At 30.1% G+C, this 21,407-nt stretch overlaps 3 protein-coding genes across 3 annotated transcripts; 1 reads left to right on the plus strand and 2 right to left on the minus strand.

Moving 5' to 3' along the window:
* Positions 1–245: 245 nt before the first annotated feature.
* Positions 246–5,829, minus strand: LOC119611793 (transmembrane 9 superfamily member 2). Its single transcript, XM_037967487.1, has 6 exons — positions 5,619–5,829; positions 5,140–5,554; positions 4,244–4,438; positions 2,838–3,826; positions 2,609–2,768; positions 246–919 (listed from the first exon to the last, which is right to left on the minus strand). The coding sequence occupies exons 2-6, from the start codon at positions 5,311–5,313 to the stop codon at positions 416–418; spliced, it is 2,022 nt and encodes a 673-aa protein (XP_037823415.1). The 5' UTR covers positions 5,314–5,554; positions 5,619–5,829; the 3' UTR covers positions 246–415.
* Positions 5,830–6,340: 511 nt separating this feature from the next.
* LOC119611806 (aquaporin AQPAe.a-like) lies at positions 6,341–7,398 on the minus strand. Its single transcript, XM_037967503.1, has one exon. The coding sequence runs from the start codon at positions 7,296–7,298 to the stop codon at positions 6,498–6,500; it is 801 nt and encodes a 266-aa protein (XP_037823431.1). The 5' UTR covers positions 7,299–7,398; the 3' UTR covers positions 6,341–6,497.
* Positions 7,399–8,653: 1,255 nt separating this feature from the next.
* Positions 8,654–20,628, plus strand: LOC119611800 (importin subunit beta). Its single transcript, XM_037967496.1, has 7 exons — positions 8,654–9,168; positions 9,255–9,354; positions 12,122–12,363; positions 12,419–13,447; positions 13,512–14,438; positions 14,558–15,123; positions 17,852–20,628. The coding sequence occupies exons 2-6, from the start codon at positions 9,297–9,299 to the stop codon at positions 14,957–14,959; spliced, it is 2,658 nt and encodes an 885-aa protein (XP_037823424.1). The 5' UTR covers positions 8,654–9,168; positions 9,255–9,296; the 3' UTR covers positions 14,960–15,123; positions 17,852–20,628.
* Positions 20,629–21,407: the final 779 nt, after the last annotated feature.

Below are 21,407 nucleotides of genomic sequence, written 5' to 3' on the forward strand. Positions count from 1 at the left end.
AATTTTAATAAAAATATTGTTTATGTATATAAGAAAAGATGGAAAGTAAATGTTATAAATTATTTGTTAAATTAATAAAGGGATATAATTTATTGCGCGTTTTTATTATTATTAATTTTTAAAGATATGTGGTGTATGTATGACTGTTTTTTTTTCCATTCCTGTGTGTTAAAACTACTATTGTTTATTGTATATCATAACATCTGGCCTATTTGTAGTTTCACAACATGCGTATGACACACACATCTAGTTATTATTATTATATTTCTTTATTATTTAAAAGTTTTCTAAAGACAAAAAATAAATCACAACTTAATTATAAGTGTATGCTAATGATTCTAAGGTTTAAATCCTTATGAATTTTAGCAACACATAGCTTAGAAGCTATAAAGTAAAGCCATACTTGCAAGAAAATTTAATCCACTTTGACAACACTGTAAATTTTGCGTATAAACCAAAAGCAGGCAAAGAAACCTATGGAACCGGTTAGCAAGAAAAATAAAAATACCATTATTGAAGTGTAGCCAAAGTATAAGAATGTTGAGGCTGCGTCCTTTATCGAAAGTTTTGTTACGAAATAATGGCAACAATAGATGAACAGATAGACGGCTGTAAAACCAGATGTTAAAAATGAACGCCACCACCAGTGATAATCTTCCGCACATAGATGGAAATAGCACAAAAGAATGGTAGTCTCTGAGCAGGTAATAACGAGAATAACAAAGACCAGGAATAGGAAACCGAACATGTAGTACATTTGATTGGACCAAATCGATGAAAGTATGAAGAATAGTTGAATGAAAATACAACCGAAAGGTAAAACACCACCCATAATAATACCGGGTATAGGTTGTGTGTAAATTGATTGATCGGGTATTTGACGGGGAATTTGATTTGTACGTACGGGATGTTCCAAAGACTAGAAAGAAAGGTAAGACGATAAGAAATAACAAAATTATTTAATTTGAAAATTTCAATACAAATTTTCTTATAAAAAGAGATTTTCAAAAGGAGAATTTTTCCTTGAAAAAGAGAAATTTCCGAAAATTTTGTATAGAAAAGAAAAATTTCCGAAAATTTTCTATAGAAAAGAAAAATTTCCGAAAATTTTCTATAGAAAAGAGAAATTTCCGAAAATGATCTATAGAAAAGAAAATTTCCGAAAATATTCCATAGAAAAGAGAAATTTCCGAATATTTTCTATAGAAAAGAGAAATTTCCGAAAAATTTCCATAGAATAGAGAAATTTCTGAACATTTTCTATAGAAAAGAGAAATTTCTGAACATTTTCTATAGAAAAGAGAAATTTCTGAAAATTTTCTATAGAAAAGAGAAATTTCCGAAAATTTTCTATAGAAAAGAGAAATTTCCGAAAATGATCTATAGAAAAGAAAATTTCCGAAAATATTCCATAGAAAAGAGAAATTTCCGAATATTTTCTATAGAATAGAGAAATTTCCGAAAAATTTCCATAGAATAGAGAAATTTCTGATCATTTTCTATAGAAAAGAGAAATTTCTGAACATTTTCTATAGAAAAGAGAAATTTCCGAAAATTTTCTATAGAAAAGAGAAATTTCCGAAAATTTTCTATAGAAAAGAGAAATTTTCTATAGAAAAGAGAAATTTCCGAAAATTTTCTATAGAAAAGAGAAATTTTCTATAGAAAAGAGAAATTTCCGAAAATTTTCTATAGAAAAGAGAAATTTCCGAAAATTTTCTATAGAAAAGAGAAATTTCCGAAAATTTTCTATAGAAAAGAGAAATTTCCGAAAATTTTCTATAGAAAAGAGAAATTTCCGAAAATTTTCTATAGAAAAGAGAAATTTCCGAAAATTTTCTATAGAAAAGAGAAATTTCCGAAAATTTTCTATAGAAAAGAGAAATTTACGAAAATGTTCTATAGAAAAGAAAATTTCCGAAAATAATCCATAGAAAAGAGAAATTTCCGAATATTTTCTATAGAATAGAGAAATTTCTGAACGTTTTCTATAGAATACATTTCCCAAAATTTTTTATAGAAAAGAGAAATTTCCCAAAACTTTCTATAGAAAAGAGAAATTTCCGAAAATTTTCTATAGAAAAGAGAAATTTCCGAAAATTTTCTATAGAAAAGAGAAATTTCCGAAAATTTTCTATAGAAAAGAGAAATTTCCGAAAATTTTCTATAGAAAAGAGAAATTTCCGAAAATTTTCTATAGAAAAGAGAAATTTCCGAAAATTTTCTATAGAAAAGAGAAATTTCCGAAAATTTTCTATAGAAAAGAGAAATTTCCGAAAATTTTCTATAGAAAAGAGAAATTTACGAAAATGTTCTATAGAAAAGAAAATTTCCGAAAATAATCCATAGAAAAGAGAAATTTCCGAATATTTTCTATAGAATAGAGAAATTTCTGAACGTTTTCTATAGAATAGATTTCCCAAAATTTTTTATAGAAAAGAGAAATTTCCCAAAACTTTCTATAGAAATGAGAAATTTCCGAAAATTTCTATAGAAAAGAGAAATTACTGAAAATTTTCTATAGAAAAAATAATTTTTTTAGTAAAACTTTAAGTCCAGTCTATTAGAAAATATTTCTCAAAAATTTAAAAAATTTAGCATTACTTACCCTCTTACGGAAACCAAAGTAGGCACCAACAAAAGTCAATGGTACCGAGACACCAAACCACAAAGCCAACAAGGCAATCAATGTACTAAATGGCACAGCACCAGAAGATTGCTCGCCCCACAAAACAAGATTCATAATGAAGAATAAGCCAAAGACAATACTACAACAAAATATAAACAGAAATTTAGCATACAACAAAAAACTAAGATATCCAACATTTCTAACTCACCCTGGACACAGCATAGATGTTAAAATAACATTACTCTTCCATTTGATGCCACCAAAGCTCTTGTAAATACGTGCTGATACATAACCCGCTGGGGTACCCAAGGCAACATACAATACCATCGAACAAGTCATTAAAGCACCACGATTGGCTGGCGACAAGAAACCCAAACAGGCAAAGGCCAAAGTAATCAAAGTCATACAGAAAACTTGTACACCAGAACCCAAAAATACTGATAGTAACATTCCTTTACGTGGAGGACGAAATACATCACCATGTACCAATTTCCAACCGAATTCCTCTTGAGCATCTTCACCACTTTCCATTTGATTATAACGAGCAATATCCTTATGCAGAGTACGTAACATAATCATGGCCACCATACCCGAAAGGAATAGAACAATCACCAGGGAGTTTAGAATAGAGAACCATTGAATATTGGTGTGTGGCATAGATTCCAAAATGTAATCCCATCTGGAGGACCATTTAACAGCATCATTGCGTACAAATTCCACACTGTAGGTATAAATGATGGAAAGTTTTTCGCCGGGTGTCAAAGGACTACCTTTAATGGCCAATGGATCGGTATTCTTACAATCCAATTTATTGGGATCAACATGATTAATAGAGCTGGGAGTGACTTTAACTGAAATAATACGACCACCATTGGCACGGAAACCCACACCCCACTCTTCGGTCTGGCCACTGTGATAGGTAATTTTCAAATCAACATGATTGAAGGGATAATAGAAACCTCGTCTATTATAGTTGGGATTAATAAGACAACCAGCATCACTATCACTGCGCACCAAACAGCCCATGGGGAAACCGGTACTACAATATTGTTTATTATTTTCCAGAGGATAACACCAAGTAACCGGCATATTATCAACAATCCAATGATGTTGATAATTTAAACTGATGCCTTTTTTAAGTACCATCATACGTCTGTCGCTGTCAGATTCTCCGCCCATATAGTGTTTAGAACAAACCTGAAAAGATAAGGAAAAATTAAATATATATACTTAAGATCTATAGATTTAATCTTCGAGTTTATTTTTCGAACATTTTCAATAGTAATTTTTAAATTATTTTCGATAGAAAGAGAAAAATGCGAATTTTTTGAAAATTTTTCATATAAATATGAAAATTTCGAAAATTTCTTTAAAATCATGAAAATATGAACTTTTCTATAAAAATATGAAACTTTCTATAAAAATATGAAATTTTCACCTAATTTTTTTACAAAAATATAAAATTTTCGGAAAATTTTCTTTCGAATTTAAAAATTTCGAAAAAAAATTTTATTCGAAAAAATTGTGATTGGAATTTTCGAAAATTTGTCTATAAAAATATGAAATTTTCCAAAAATTTCCTATTAAAATATACATTTTTAAATATACACTTACCGCTTTACATTCGATGTCTTCTAAGAAATTAATCTTATACGGACCGGGACGTATACGTTCGCCAAATACCACTTGGCCGAGATTTTCCACAGGTGAATTATTTTCATTGCCAATACAAAAATCGAAATGATGATATTCATAAGGAATAACAGATTCCTCGGTGTTTAAACGATTTACGTAAAGAGTCACATTAGACTGGAAATAAATGGAGAACGGTATTAATTAGAAGAGGTAAATTAAAACATCCACAAATAATAATAAATACAATATAAGCTACACAAGTGGCTTGCAAAATGTCATTTTTCGTTTAGAAAGCCCTGTTTGTAGTGTATATTTGTACAGCTGTTTGTGGTTTGTTTGTAGAGAAATATTTTTTTGGTCACCAAATTAAATGTTTATCAAAACGCTTTGAGGTCGATATAGCTGAAACTTTAAATTTCGCGAATTAAGTAATTTTTTTAAAAAGAAAAAATTTTAATCTGTAATATTCTCTTCTACTGCCTGACTATGCATGTAGGGTTTATATATATCATTATTCAAAATAAACTCAATATTTACATAGCAAGGAAGTGATCCCAAGGTTTTTGCTATATTTATTGTGCGTTACAAATATCTGTATAAAGACATACTACCCACCTACCTACATAAGTGATGTAGGGTATAAAAACTATGGCTATGACAAATCAAACAACCATACAAATGTTGTCAAGATAAGAAATATATGTATGTACTATTATTTAATTAAATTTTTGGTACCATTTTTAGTTTCTAATGTTCTTATCAGTTTTTTTTTAAACAAAAGTATGTACAAAAATTATGCATTTAATAGTAGCAATTAAAAATTCAAGACAAATTACATATTCTTATTGCAGCCCCTTAATGATTGATCAACTTACCTTACAATTACTGGAGGCATCCGATTTTATGCAATAGTTAACTGGTGCCAAACCCGGTAAATAGAACTGCTCACTCACACCTATAGATTGCAGCAATAGCAGTAAATTAATTCCCACTATAGCCAGTGAAATATTTGGCTTACGCCAGCCCTTTTGCTGGCTCAAACCAGACATTTTTTAACGAAAATTATAGATACAAAACTTTTATAAATTACAATGCTTCTGATGACGTTTTATTTGGCTTTTCGTTCCACAGTGAACAAAAAAAAAACAAAAAGCAAATATTATATTATTGATGATTATATTTATCCATACACTATGTTGAAATTCTGCGAATTATATTCCTGCCCTTCTCTGGTCTTGCCTTTTTTTCTTTCTTCTATCTTTCCACTTATTATTTTTGTTCTTTGTTGGTCTACGTAGACAGAAACGTGTTAATCATCAATTTCTTCATGAAATTTTAATAATTGTTTACATACCAATTAATTATTATTGTTGTTGTATGATTTTCTATTGTTTCTTTTACTTAAAGTTAATTAAAATTTGTTACTTTATAAGAAAAAAACTCGTTTTAACGTCGTTGAAAAATTACTATTTTTTTCTATTCTATACATGTCAGAAACGTCACCAACACAGAGACCTGCGCCGAATAACATTAGGAACGACGGTGACTGAAACTAGAATTTTTCGTCGGCGGCTTAAAGACGTAAGTTTTCTGCTGTGTTTTGAAGAAGAGCGTCCTATGATATTGAATAATAGCGGTATCCGAGTAATTTAAAAGCAGGATTTTGAAAGAAAATATTTTGATAGGATAACAAAACAATTTATTTTTTTTTTTAAATTAGAATATTTTTTCAACAATAAGATGAATAAGTAATTCATCTTAAAAAAATTGTTCGAAAATATGAGTAATGTAAGTGCTGCCAATTTGTGTTGTAACGAAAAGTTGTTAAAAGTTTTAAAAATAAAAGCGCCTTCATGCAAGGCGATTTCGATCAAGGTGGTAACTGCTGTTTTTGTTGAAATAAAGGTAACGGTGAATTTTAAACTTTATATCGTTCTACAAATCGACTTTCGAGCATTCCAATTTTTGTAGAAAAAGTAGAATTTCACCGAATTAAAGTTGAAAAAATAAAAAAAAAAAAAAGAAAGTCGGATGCAGTTAGCTTCATTAAAAAATTATTACCTATAAATAGCATAGTTCAATATTTTAAATTTTATACCTTTATTTTAACTTTTGTTTAAAGATTTACAAAAAAAAATTACAAATTTACATAACTTGAAAATATACAAAAATTATAATACACTTAACGTACAATAACGATTACTCTAATAAATCAAAACATTTACATCTATATCTAAGCAAAATCACCAGCCTTTTCGAATTTTTTCATTTCTCTCTCATAAGCGTGTATACGATATTTATCCGAAGCCTCGGGAGGTTTTGGAATCTCTGCTGGTTTTTCTAGAATTTGAGTATACACTAAAGCTGCTGCAATACCACCCAAAATAGGACCAGCCCAGTACACCCAATGGGAATCCCAATTATTTGTCGCATAGGCGGTGCCAAAAGTACGAGCGGGATTCATACTGGCACCCGTATAACGTATGGTACCCAAATGGCCTAAGGTCACCGACATGCCTATGGCGAAGGGAGCCGTGTAACGAGAGTCGGGTTTATTGGCATCACACGCACCAAAAACGGTAAGGACGAGTACCAGACCCAAAAAGAATTCGATGCCTAAACCCTGTAACTCGGATATGTTTTCCGCTAAATTGGTATGACCCAAGCCATTGTGATAGGCTTCATCAAGAAAGGCTTTCACAGCACTGGTAGCCACAGCAGCTCCTAAACACTGGGCAACAATATAGAAAATACTTCTAATAAGACTTACACGACCCGTCAAGAGCATAGCTATGGTAACAGCCGGATTCACATGCCCACCACTAAGATGACCCACAATGGTTATGGCCATAAAGACACCTAGACCAAAAGCTAAAGCCTTAAATGTCCCATCTTCAGGTTGTGAGCAGGCGCCACACGCAAAAAAATTTAATATTAAATTTCCAATAAACTCGCCTATTGTTGACTTCCATAATCGCTGTTCTCTGGAGTGTAACTCTTCTAATCCCAAACTGTATGTTATGGTGGTGGACATATTGGATTTTCGTTTTGTATGAAAAAAGAATTAAAAATCTTTGCGATGTTTGGCCACAGGCGTGTTTTTGAAAAAACCCAAAAACAAAATTCTAACGGAACATAATAGAATGACAAAAAAAAATTGAAGAGTGAATAATCTTACAGTATTGCCAGATTTTTATACCAAACAACAGGGTAACTAGTAGATCTAAAAATCAACATGATTATAATTGCTACCACAACCACTAGTGACAATGAGCTTACATACATTTTTTATGGAATGCAAAAATTCGTCTTCTGACTAGGGCTATCGCCACCATCATGTTTCCAAATATATTCTCAATTTTATGGGAAAATATTTACTAATCAAAAGTTAAAAAAGCGCTTACTTGGGTTGTAATTTAGAACTATTTTGCAATGAAAAAACATTGAACACATAACCGAGGTAATTTAATATATAGTCTTCAAATTTATAACATAGCAACTAAAGGATTGAGACGTTTTACTTTGATTATTAAAAAATTTCAAAATTATTCACATTGTTATTAATGAAATTCCTATTATTGCAGAAATGAATGGGTCATTTAACTTTCGTCGATTTTGCGATTGATTGTTAACGAAATTCCTTGAAAATTGCTAAACTAAACTTAGCTGAGCTTTATAGTTGTAGAATTTTCTATGTTGTAGAATTTTCCCCTGGCATCATATCTGCTGTTGAAGAAGAAAAGCTCAAAAATAGTGTAGACTTTTCGCCCTATAAATCTGGCATCTCAGCAGGTGTAGATGAAGAAAAGCGCAAAAAATCGTTATGCTAATAGAGATCTGTGTCAATTTGACTCAAAGCCGTCTAAGCCTAGCCGTCGAAGAAATCTAAAAGCCACCGCAAATTTTCCGCTTGAGACGGCTATAAAAATTTCTATAATTTTTAAGTATATTTAATGTAGAAATTCGTACTAATATTGGTACAATTTCTATATTGTAAGAATTCAAAAAGATATAATTTTAGTCTTGCCTGAGAGAACTTTTTTACAATTTTCCATTTTCTTTAATTTCGAAAATAACATTAACAATTTAATATACATATGTATGTATATATGTAAAAGCTTTTTAAGTTAAAATTCTAACATTCGAAAAATTTTAAATAATTTCTGCCTTGATGATTTCACCTTACTTAGTGCTTTCTGATACAAATTTTTTTTTATTTTATAAATTTAAAAAACTTGTGTAAATTTTTAATATGTATTTTAAAAAATAAAACTAAAAAAAACTTAAAGAACATAGCTGAAAACTTTTCAAGCCGTCGCCGAAATTCATAGTTTCAGTCACCAACGACGTTAAAGTATCTCGGCGTAAAAAAATCGTTATTCTACCGAAGTTTCTTAAAATAGTCATTCGTTTTTTTCGCAAACTTCCATGTGGAAGCAAATTCGCAACCGGCCAACAACGCTCGTAGACAATTTATTAAAAAACGTTACAAATTAATTTATATCTATCTAAATTAAAAAATTATATATTTATTAAAATAATTTGTGCTCTCTTCAACACGACGGCAACAAAAATCTATTGAAAATTGCACAAATTAATGTAAAATACAACCAAAGTGACAGTGTATATAATATAAAATCAAGAAAAAACGAGTCTACAACAGCGAACAATAGAAAAGAAATATTAAAAAAGAATACAACAACAATATAAAGAAAAAAAGCTAAGAGGCAGACAGTGGCGTAAAGAAAAAAGAAGAAGGTACGAAAGTAGAAGTAAAAAAAATCAATCATCATTGACGAACAAACGAATCATTCGCAAGTAGCAGCAGCAAACAACGCCAGGTTTTAAATTTGTGTGTTTGTGCAAAAATTAACTAATATTAATAAATTATCAATTTAATAAAGGTAATGCTAAAATTATTTAAACATTGATGGACCTTTTTAATATAAAAAACTTTGTATTTTTCGTTTATTTTTTATATAATATACAGAACAAATAAACGTTTTTACATCGGTAAATTGCGAAACTAATAATGAATTCACAAATAACCCTGCAGTTAATACAGATCTTGGAAAAGACTGTCTCGCCTGGTAAGTTGAAAAAAAAATTAAATTAATATTTTAAGTTTTGCATTAATGGGTGAAATATGTTCCAGAAAAAAAGGAATTTTTTGTTTTTGTTCCATGTGTCATAAATCTCATTTGGCGCTTGTACAGTGTCTCTCATAATTATTCGAATTTGGGTAAACTATAAAAAGAAACCAAGTTTAATAATATATTTTGTGTGGAAAATAAATAAATTAATTTGTTATATTGTCTAGGTAGGCGTTATGTTAGATATCACGCTTTTTAAAACTTGAAAAATTTGCATTGACTTAAATTAATTATGGATTTTTAAAAAAAGTCCATGAAATTGCCTCTCAAAAGTATACGAATTTTTCCTGTATTTCATATTTGATCATATTATACGCAACACAAATTTTAGAATCGAATGGTTTTTATGCGTAATATTGTTTTAAGGGGTTACTATCCACGGAAAGGATATATTTTTGGACCATTTGGTCCACAATTTTGGGGAATTTGTATCTTTTTTCAAGTAATATCATTAAAATGGCGATTTTTGGCCATAATTGTAAATTTTTCTCCTTATTTCCAGAGATAAAACAAAAATTTGATATTGGGACTTATAAGACCCCTTGGGGTATATAAAAATAATATTTTTTGTTACAAGAATCTGTATTTAAACGTTCCAAGATAAATTATTCAGATCATTCTTCTGTCGCTAATTCAATATATTGGAACTTAAGTCCATTTTTATAATACTAGGATCAACTATTTTTCGGGGAAGTTTTCTGGTATATATTCTTTTAGATATCAGCTTTTATACATTTTAAGTTTTCAATGTGTTGTGGAAGTGTACAACTCCAAAACATGCCTCGAAGAAACACCATTCAAAATAGTAAAATCATTATTTTTAGATACCAATGGCCTCCATGCTGCATGGCACGATATCATTATGATCTAACTCAAAAATATTGATATATGTTTAAATATTATTTACTATGATCAAATTAAAACCAAAATTTTGGACTTACAGTGTTATTGTAACGGGCAACATAAGCGTGAAAGTTACGAGTAGTAAAAACTGAAATCTACTATATAGGATGACGTTTTATTAAGGCATGTTTTGGGGTTGTATACCGCTATAATATATTGAAAATTTAAAATATATTAGTGCCAATATGTACATGAATATACACTAGACAACTTTGTCGGAAAATATCGTCCCTAGAGGTACGAAAAGGGACTTATGATCCAGATAATTCAATTAGAAACTGAAAAACGATACCAAAAATACATCTTGGAACGTTTAAGTACAGATCCTTATAACAAAAAATATTATTTTTAGATACCCTATGGGTTCTATTAAATTCCAATATTAAATTTTAGTTTTATCTCTGGAAAAAGGGTGAAATCATTACAAATATAGCCAAAAATCGCCATTTTAATGATATTACATGAAAAGAGGGTACAAATCCCCCAAAATTGTGGACCAAATGGGTCAAAAATATATCCATGCGGTTGATAGTTACCCCTTAAAACAATATTAAGCATAAAACCATGCGATTCTAGAATTTGTGTATCGTATAATATGATCAAACAGGAAAAATTCGTATACTTTTGTGAAGTAGTTTCATGGACTTTTTTTTAAAAAAGCACAACTAATTTAAGTAAATGTAACGTTTTCAAGTTTTAAGGGGCGTGATATCAAATCTAAGGACTATCTAGACAATATAACCAATTAATTTATTTATTTTCCACACAAAATATATTATTAAATATGGTTTTTTTCATAGTTTACCTAAATTCGAATACTTATGAGAGGCACTGTATATGTTTAATTTTATTTTTTCCAATTGTATGAGTGCATTTGTTTGTGTGAAATTTTTCTTTCTTTTTTTTTTTTTTTGTACACAAAAAGTAGATAAAAAATGGTAAAAAAGCAAGCGCGTTATTTAACCTAGGGCCGCCAAGGCAGCTTATTTGTTGTTGTTTATTTTTTTGCATTTTGTTGTTTCCTTTTCTCACAGTTGCTTATTTCGTATGCTCAACAAGAGGGGTAGTTTTAGGTTCTTGTGTGTTGATTAATAAAAGTGCTTTAAATTTTAAAATAACTGAAACTTTAAGATGAATTTTATCAGAAAACCAAGTTTATGAATTTCTTATGCAACACAAACATATGTATATAGAATGACCCTTAGGAAGGGACGACTTGTTAAATAAATTACATTGGGGTAGAATTTAAATCTTGCATATTTCTCGTTTTGAGGTTAATTAACATTCAAACTACTTTAAAAAACGGATCGCAAATTGCTTTTTAAATGGGTAGTAGCAAGACCATATTAATTTATGTATAACTGATGTTCAATGCCTATATAGTCGTATAGAAGTATTTAAAAATCAAAATAATGGTTCTCGCAGTTTCTAAGGAATCTTAAGTAGTTGGGATTGTCAGGTCAGCAGAATGAAGTATTCGGAATACTCATAGGGCTTTCTTCAAAAGTTTCCGAGATGAACTATAAAGTGTCTATAACCAAAGCTCGAGGCGTAAGTAATGGAATCAGCACTTTTGGTAGCTTTTTTCCAATAACCGATTTTTACGGGAGTTTTAGGAATTAGAGGCAATAGGTGCACATTATCTGTCTGTTTCACTCATTAAATAGAATCAATTGCTTATTTTATTTGGTAGAATAAGTTTTAAGATTAAGTTTTCTTTTGCCTTTTTTTCTCATTAATTTATTTTTGAAGAAAAAGTGTTTGAAAAATTTGAAATTACTCCATTTATAAAAATTTTCAGACAAAAATGAACTGTTGTCGGCGAAAAACTTTTTGGAACAAGCCGCTGAAAATAATTTACCCGAGTTTCTGAAAGCTCTCTCAGATATACTGGTCACCGTTAGCAATAGCCCTGTGGCTCGTATGGCAGCTGGTCTGCAATTGAAAAATCATTTGACCAGTAAAGATGAGACCATCAATTTGCAATACCAACAAAGATGGCATCAATTTCCAGAAGACACAAAGGAGTACATTAAGAAGAATGTAAGTAACTTAAAGTTTACAAAATCCAATGAAAACTTAATATCGAACATTACAGATTCTCGGAGCTTTGGGTACAGAGAATACTCGACCCTCTTGTGCTGCTCAGTGTGTTGCCTATGTGGCCATCACAGAATTACCCATCAATCGTTGGGGTATCTTAATACAAACCCTTGTCAATAAAGTGGTCACTGAGGGTTCCAGCGAAATGGATCGTGAGGCTGCCTTGGAAGCTATCGGTTATATATGTCAAGAAATACGTTATGGTGTTTTGGAAAACCAGTCGAATCAAATTTTAACCGCTATTGTCCATGGTATGCGCAAACAGGAGCCCAGTAATCATGTACGTTTAGCAGCCACCACAGCATTATTGAATTCTTTGGAATTTACCAAAGCCAATTTCGAGAAGGATGTAGAACGTAACTATATTATGGAGGTGGTATGCGAGGCTACCCAATCGCCCGATACCCAAGTTTGTGTAGCCGCCTTACAGTGTTTGGTCAAAATAATGACCCTATATTATCAATATATGGAACCATATATGGCACAAGCCCTGTTTCCCATTACATTGGAGGCCATGAAGTCAGACAATGATTTGATTGCATTGCAAGGTGTTGAATTCTGGTCGAACGTTAGCGATGAAGAAATCGATTTGGCCATTGAGAATCAAGAAGCAAATGATGCTGGTCGTGCTCCCACACGTGTTTCGAAACACTATGCTCGTGGTGCTCTCCAGTTTTTGGTGCCCGTATTGGTGGAAAAACTAACTAAACAAGATGAAAATGATGATGAAGATATCTGGAGTCCATCGAAAGCAGCATCGGTTTGCCTTATGTTGCTGGCCACTTGTTGTGAAGATGAAATCGTACCTCATGTATTCCCCTTCATCAAGGATAATATTGTTTCACCAAATTGGCGTTTCCGTGATGCCGCTGTCATGGCTTTCGGTTCAATTTTAAGTGGTATAGAAAATAATACTCTTAAATCGTTGGTGGAACAAGCCATGCCCACATTGATACGCTTAATGTACGATCAGAGCGTTATTGTAAGAGATACTACTGCTTGGACTTTTGGTCGTATTTGTGATGTAAGTATAAACTGCTAAGAAGCAATAAAATTATAATTATCATAACAATTTTAATATATTCTAGATAATTCCTGAAGCTGCTATTAACAAAACCTATTTGCAACCTCTATTGGAATGTTTCATACAAAGTCTTAAAGCCGAGCCCCGTGTAGCTGCCAATGTTTGTTGGGCCTTTATTGGCTTATCTGATGCTGCTTATGAGGCTGCTGAAGTCACTGACGGCGAAACACCTGAAACCTATTGTCTTTCGCCCTACTTTGAATACATCATTACACAATTGTTGGAGACAACGGACCGTCAAGATGCCAATCAAGGCAATTTACGTGCCGCTGCTTATGAAGCTCTTATGGATATGATTAAAAACTCACCCTTGGATTGTTATTTGATTGTACAGAGAACAACTATTGTCATTTTAGAACGTCTCAATCAAGTCTTGCAAATGGAATCCCACATTGCCAGTCATAATGATCGTCACCAATTCAATGATTTGCAATCATTGTTGTGCGCCACCTTGCAGAGTGTATTGCGCAAGGTACGCGAAGATGATGCTCCTCAAATATCCGATGCTATTATGAATGCTTTGCTTACCATGTTCAATTCATGTTCGGGTAAATCGGGTGGTGTACAAGAAGATGCATTTTTGGCCGTATCTACTTTGGTCGAGTTGTTGGGCTTGAAATTCGTTAAATATATGGATGCTTTTAAGCCTTTCCTGTATATGGGTTTGAAAAATCATCAAGAATATCAAGTCTGTTGTGCTGCTGTTGGTCTTACAGGCGATATTTCGCGTGCTCTGAAACAACTTATTATACCCTATTGTGATGAAATCATGTCTCTATTGTTGGCCAATTTGTCGGAGCCCACTTTACATCGTAGTGTTAAGCCAGCAATCTTATCAGCTTTTGGCGATTTGGCACTCAGTATTGGTGGTGAATTTGTAAAATATTTAAATGTTGTTTTGGAATTATTAAGAGCTGCTTCACAGTTGGAGGTAAGTTCGTTTTGTTTTTAAACCAAAGTCGGGGGGAAAAGTTCATAAATCCCGGGAATAACTTTTAAATTGTAACTGTGTAATAAATATATATTAAATGCTTGTTTGTTTCTTTCCAGGTTGATCCCAACAGTTATGATATGGTTGAGTACCTCAACGAATTGCGTGAAAGTGTTTTAGAAGCCTACACTGGCATTATACAGGGTCTCAAGGGTGTAGAACAAACACCAAATCAAGATGTTTATCATTTGGAACCACACCTTGGCCATATCATTCTATTTATTAAACGTATCGCCGTTGAGGGTGATAACTCCGATTCAATGGTCGCCAGTGCTGCTGGTTTCATTGGTGATTTGTGCACAGCCTTTGGTCCACGTCTCCTAACATTCGTTGATGATGTTACCATTACACAATTCCTTGCCGAAGGCAAACGTTCAAAAGCCTCCCGGACAAAATCTCTCTGCAACTGGGCTACTAAGGAAATTAAAAAATTGCGTGATCATCAAACAATAGCTCAGTAAATCAACGTATTCTACATTTTTAATTTCTATATATAGGGAGCGCTTTTGAATTTCCATCAATTTTCATACTGTTTTTTTCAATTGTGTCTAAACTATAAAATGGTGTTTACAGGAGTTTTAAATTTTATTCAATTCTTCTTTTAATTATGTCTCAACTATAAGTGGTAAGTGGAAAACTATATTTTTTTTAAATATTTTTTTATGTAATCTCATTTCCTACAATAATAAATATATTGATTTGAATTGTTAAATCTAGAGAAGATGTGTATATAAAAAGGTGCTAAATACTACGAAACAAATTAATATTACTATTTTTAAGCAATTTATTGGTGAAAACTGATTTTCTGGAATTTGCCGTTTTTGTAAGAGATAGTTAAGTAGTATATTTAACATACATATATGTATAATTATTTGCTAAAAAGTCCAAATAGTCAGGTTCGGTTATTTATGGGTCGGTAAAATAATGGTTTCATATAAAAAAATTTTCAATAGGGTTTGTTCTTGGGGTAAAAGAGCAGTGAAATCTAAAGATTTACATATATTGACAGAGCCCAGTGGTATACTTTCAGGCTTGTACATAACATTAGAAATCCTGTATCTTTACCTCTTTTTTATATAATTTTTATAGGCTTTTTATGCGTATATAACTATAAATATCATAAAAATAATACGAATACGTATTTAAATGGCGGAAATATTCGCAAAATGTACTTATATTTTCTAGGCGGGAATTCCCGGAATCCCGGGAAATTTCAAAACGAAACCCATTTTCCCGGGAAATGTATAGGCCCGGCAAAAGAAATACATTATTGATGTAACAATCAATTACTTCCATACAAAAATATATGTATTCTAAAATACGAATTATGTATATTCCGAATTTCAAATTTTCAAAACTTTTTGGATCAAAATTATAAAATGGTAGAAACTCACCTTAAATAAAACTATAATTATGTTTTTTATGAATTTTTAAGTTTAGAGATAATTTAACAGCTTTAAAATTTTTCGAACATAAGTTAGGTTAGGTTATTCGAAATATTTAATTTCGAAAATGAAAATTATAAAAAATAATTTTACAAGACTAGACTATAGACTAGACTATAGACTAGACTATAGAATAGACTATAGACTAGACTATAGACTAGACTAGACTATAGACTAGACTAGACTATAGACTAGACTATAGACTAGACTATAGACTAGACTATAGACTAGACTATATACTAGACTATAGACTAGACTATAGAATAGACTATAGACTAGACTATAGACTAGACTATAGAATAGACTATAGACTAGACTATAGACTAGACTATAGACTAGACTATAGACTAGACTATAGACTAGACTATAGACTAGACTATAGAATAGACTATACACTAGACTATATACTAGACTATAGACTAGACTATAGACTAGACTATAGACCAGACTATAGACTAGACTATAGACTAGACTATAGACTAGACTATAGACTCGACTAGACTAGACTATAGACTAGACTATAGACTAGACTATAGACTAGACTATAGACTAGACTATAGACTAGACTATAGACTAGACTATAGACTAGACTATAGACTAGACTATAGACTAGACTATAGACTAGACTATAGACTAGACTATAGACTAGACTGGACTATAGACTAGACTATAGACTAGACTGGACTATAGACTAGACTATAGACTATAGACTAGACTATAGACTAGACTGGACTATAGACTAGACTATAGACTAGACTATAGACTAGACTATAGACTAGACTATAGACTAGACTATAGACTAGACTGGACTATAGACTAGACTATAGACTAGACTGGACTATAGACTAGACTAGACTAGACTAGGACTAGACTATAGACTAGACTATAGACTAGACTATAGACTAGACTATAGACTAGACTATAGACTAGACTATAGACTAGACTATAGACTAGACTATAGACTAGACTATAGACTAGACTATAGACTAGACTATAGACTAGACTATAGACTAGACTATAGACTAGACTATAGACTAGACTATAGACTAGACTATAGACTAGACTATAGACTAGACTATAGACTAGACTATAGACTAGACTATAGACTAGACTATAGACTAGACTATAGACTAGACTATAGACTAGACTATAGACTAGACTATAGACTAGACTATAGACTAGACTATAGACTAGACTATAGACTAGACTATAGACTAGACTATAGACTAGACTATAGACTAGACTATAGACTAGACTATAGACTAGACTATAGACTAGACTATAGACTAGACTATAGACTAGACTATAGACTAGACTATAGACTAGACTATAGACTAGACTATAGACTAGACTATAGACTAGACTATAGACTAGACTATAGACTAGACTATAGACTAGACTATAGACTAGACTATAGACTAGACTATAGACTAGACTATAGACTAGACTATAGACTAGACTATAGACTAGACTATAGACTAGACTATAGACTAGACTATAGACTAGACTATAGACTAGACTATAGACTAGACTATAGACTAGACTATAGACTAGACTATAGACTAGACTATAGACTAGACTATAGACTAGACTATAGACTAGACTATAGACTAGACTATAGACTAGACTATAGACTAGACTATAGACTAGACTAGACTAGACTATAGACTAGACTATAGACTAGACTATAGACTAGACTATAGACTAGACTATAGACTAGACTATAGACTAGACTTTAGACTTGACTATAGACCGAAAAAAAAAATAATGAAATTTTTTTTAAAATATTCAAGTTTGAAAATGAAAGTATTTTTTTTGAAGTACATAAGCAAGACTTTAGGAATATTTTTATGAATCCATTTATTTTGTTAATTTTATTCACAATTTTTAATTTTATTTCTATTTCAGGTTCAAACTGTAAATTGCTTCAATATTTGTTTTAATTAAGGTAAAAAAACTCCAGCTTCTACCAAAATTTGTTTTTTTTTTTTAAGAAAAGGTGCATTCATTGTTTTCTTTTTTCTAATTTTTTTCCTATAAATTTCTGTATAAAAATATGGTTTAAAAATGTCCACCAACTTAAAAATATGATATAAAATTGTCCACCAACTTTAAAAAAAAATAGAAATTTTTAATGTAAAAAAGCACCTTTTTTATTTTCTAATTTAAATACGATTTTTTGTTAATTTTTTCTTTTATACATTAGTTTCATTCTATTGACATTTTTTATGCTATTAATGTTTACTAAAAACAAAAGGTATTTTTCTTTATAGTTCCGTTATAACCTTTCATTTTACAATACATATTTATTAATTTTCTACCAAAAGAAACAAAAATTAAATTCTTTTCATATTGAATAATATACTATTTTTTCTTTTCTATATTTTGAATTTAAAGCAATTAAAGAAAATGTCAATGATTATTACTATTTAATTATCATTGCCTGTCTGTCCACCCATCTTCATTATACATTTACACCACAATAATCTATAATTATTAATTTAATTACAAAAAAATAAATTAATAATTTTTCATTAAATTATTTGATAAACAAACTATTTTATTTTAGACTTCATTAAAAAAAATTGTTGCTCGCCCCTATATTAACAAAAAAAAACTAGATTCTAAGTTTCTTATTTTAGTTTAATATCAAATCATTTTATTTTTTAATAGAAAGAGTGAATGCTGCAAGCAAATTGGTTAAACAACAATTTTCTTATTGAAATCTAAAAACCATTTTCTAAAATTTATTAACCAGTTGAACACTCTTTTAATTTAAAACAAAAAATAAAACATTTTTATTTCACTTTGTGTGAATGTTTTTTTTAAAAATTAAATGAATTGCATTGAATAAATAAATCCTGTATGCCTCTTTGTGAGTGGTATGTACGTGTGTGTTTGTATGAAAGGAGCTGTGAATCCTAATAGTTTTAAGTGTGATTTTGTGCTATATAATAGTGTGTTTTGTGTGAATGCGATTGTGTGTGTGTGTGTGAAAGTATTTTATGCAAATTGAAATTCTTTCTGAAGGCCTTACAATGTTACAGTTTGTTTTTAATTAACACAAAAAGTGGTCAAAATTTAGGTTTGAAATTTTTTTCTATAATTTTAGTTGAATTTACAAAATTTGTTTGTTCAAAATTCAAAAATGTGAAAAATTGTCTTCAAAAGTATATTTTTACGATAATTACGATAATTTTAAGATTACGTCAACAGCTTTCGAACATAAGTTCGAATTTTCGAATTTAAGCAGAAAATTTTTTCGAACATAAGTTAGAATTTTCCAAAATTTGGTAAAAATTTAAAATAATATTTTTTTCGATTTTTCGAACATACATAAGTTCGAACTTTCGAATTTAAGCACACATTTTTTCGAACATAAGTTCGAATTCTCTAAAATTTTGTAAAAAAAAATTTAAATTATATTTTTAAAAATTCGAAAAGTTTTCGAAAAGCTCGTAAAAACATATTTTTTGTTCTTTAAACATTTCCTAAAACTAGTTCTGCGGTAGTAATCACTTCAAACCCAAATCGTTAATGAAAGAACTGGTTTCAGAATCTTTTTATGAAATAAATGAAACAAAAATTATTCGTCTCTACGCCAAACTTTGCTTTCTAATTCTTAACTGTTACTAGTTCCGGATCATTCTGTTTACACAAACAGCTTTTACAGCAACAACTCCAAATGCTTCAAGTTCAAAAATCATTGACGAAAGAACTCGGTCCAGAATCAATCTGTTAACACTTTTACTGCAACAGTCCCGAAGTAACCAAACTAGAACGAGTACGGGCTAGTTGTTCTTTAACGATTGCATATTTGTTTTCAAATGAATACCTAGAACATGACAAATTTGAATCGATGAAAGAACTGGTTCCTATAATGCTCTTGGAATGACTGCGGAATACTTCCCCAGCACAACAATTCCAAATTATAGCATTTTCTTAAACAGAATCATTAAAGATTTCACACTATTCGGTCCACAAAAAAAGGTTCGAAATCCTGTTATAAATGTAAACAAAATCTAAATTGAAACCAACTTTAACTTTCCAATTCAAGTAAAAGCAATTTAAAAATTTTGGAAATAAATTGAAGAATTATTTAAACCTTTTCATACCGCATTTTTTAGATCCATAAGAAAAAGTTATTGGTACACAAATATGGACCACTCTAGAAAAATTAATAAAAACAAACTTGTAACTAAATTGGTAAAAAACAAATTTATTTAAACCAAAACTAATAGAAAAAAACTTCCTTGAATAATAAAATTTATAAAAACAAAAAATAATCGTGTGTCTTGTCCAAAACTAAGTCTTATTGTCCGCCGCCTTAAATACTATTTTTATTTTTTGTGTGTGTACGATTTTATTAATAATGATTTTTATATGATTTCTATTGATTTCTGATTGAAGACTTATTATGCGCGCGTGCGTGCTTGTGTGATATTAATTGTAAGTTTAGAATATAAGTTTAGGTATAGTTAAAACTAAAAAAAAAAACTAGCTCAAAATATAACTTAAACAAAAACAACAACAATAAAGGATTTTAAACGGATTTGAAATTCGCCAAATGAATTAATATACTCTAGTGAAACTGAAATTATTAAATTATAAATGAAATTAAACAAATTTAAAAAAAAAAAAAAAACACGACTTAACGTAACGAAACTAAACAAGAAATGAAAAAATAATAAAACTAGAAACAAACAAAATGACTTAAATGACGACTTAATGCCTCGTACAAATTTAGAATTTAGATAATTATAAATGAAAACAAAACGTAAACGTTTAAACATATAACACACGGAATTTATACAACTTTTTTACACTTTAAGGGACAAAAACAAAAAACCAAAATGTTTATTAATTATTATTATACATCATACAAAGAAAAAGAAACACTATTGAATAAAAAAAAAAATAACAAATAATGCAATTTTACAACTAATTTTTATGTTGTTATAATTATATTAAGTAAACATTTATTAAGCCTACAAATATAAAAAACTACATATACAATACATTAAAATAGACATTTAAAAGGCAAATTACAATTTCGAAAACTATAACAGCTATTAGCAGTTAATAAGAAAAGTAATAGATTCATGAATAAACAAACGTATTCTCCATTTTAATTTTGAGATTGAGTTTTTAAATCGTTATGGAATAACTTAATTTCGTACCTCCAGACTATTTTACTTTTCTTGTTAATTAGCAAGAGAGTTGCGCGATGCGCTTATACATTAAACCACAACAACAACCGATAAGATAAATAGTTTTAATATTTAAAAGTGTTTTTAATTTTCCGTTTTATTTTAAGTTCTAAAATTCTCCTATTACTTTATAAATTGCTAGAAAAAATAACAAATTCTATAATGCCAATCTTTAATAATAGTAAATGAAAATACGAAACAAATCAGCAAGCAATCTTGAATATACAATCAATTTACAAAAATCAATTACCATT

This window comes from Lucilia sericata, unplaced genomic scaffold, assembly GCF_015586225.1.
Source record: "Lucilia sericata isolate MDLA Ls3-8-SP2 unplaced genomic scaffold, ASM1558622v1 Contig001534F_arrow, whole genome shotgun sequence".
Classification (NCBI taxonomy): Eukaryota; Metazoa; Arthropoda; class Insecta; order Diptera; family Calliphoridae; genus Lucilia; species Lucilia sericata.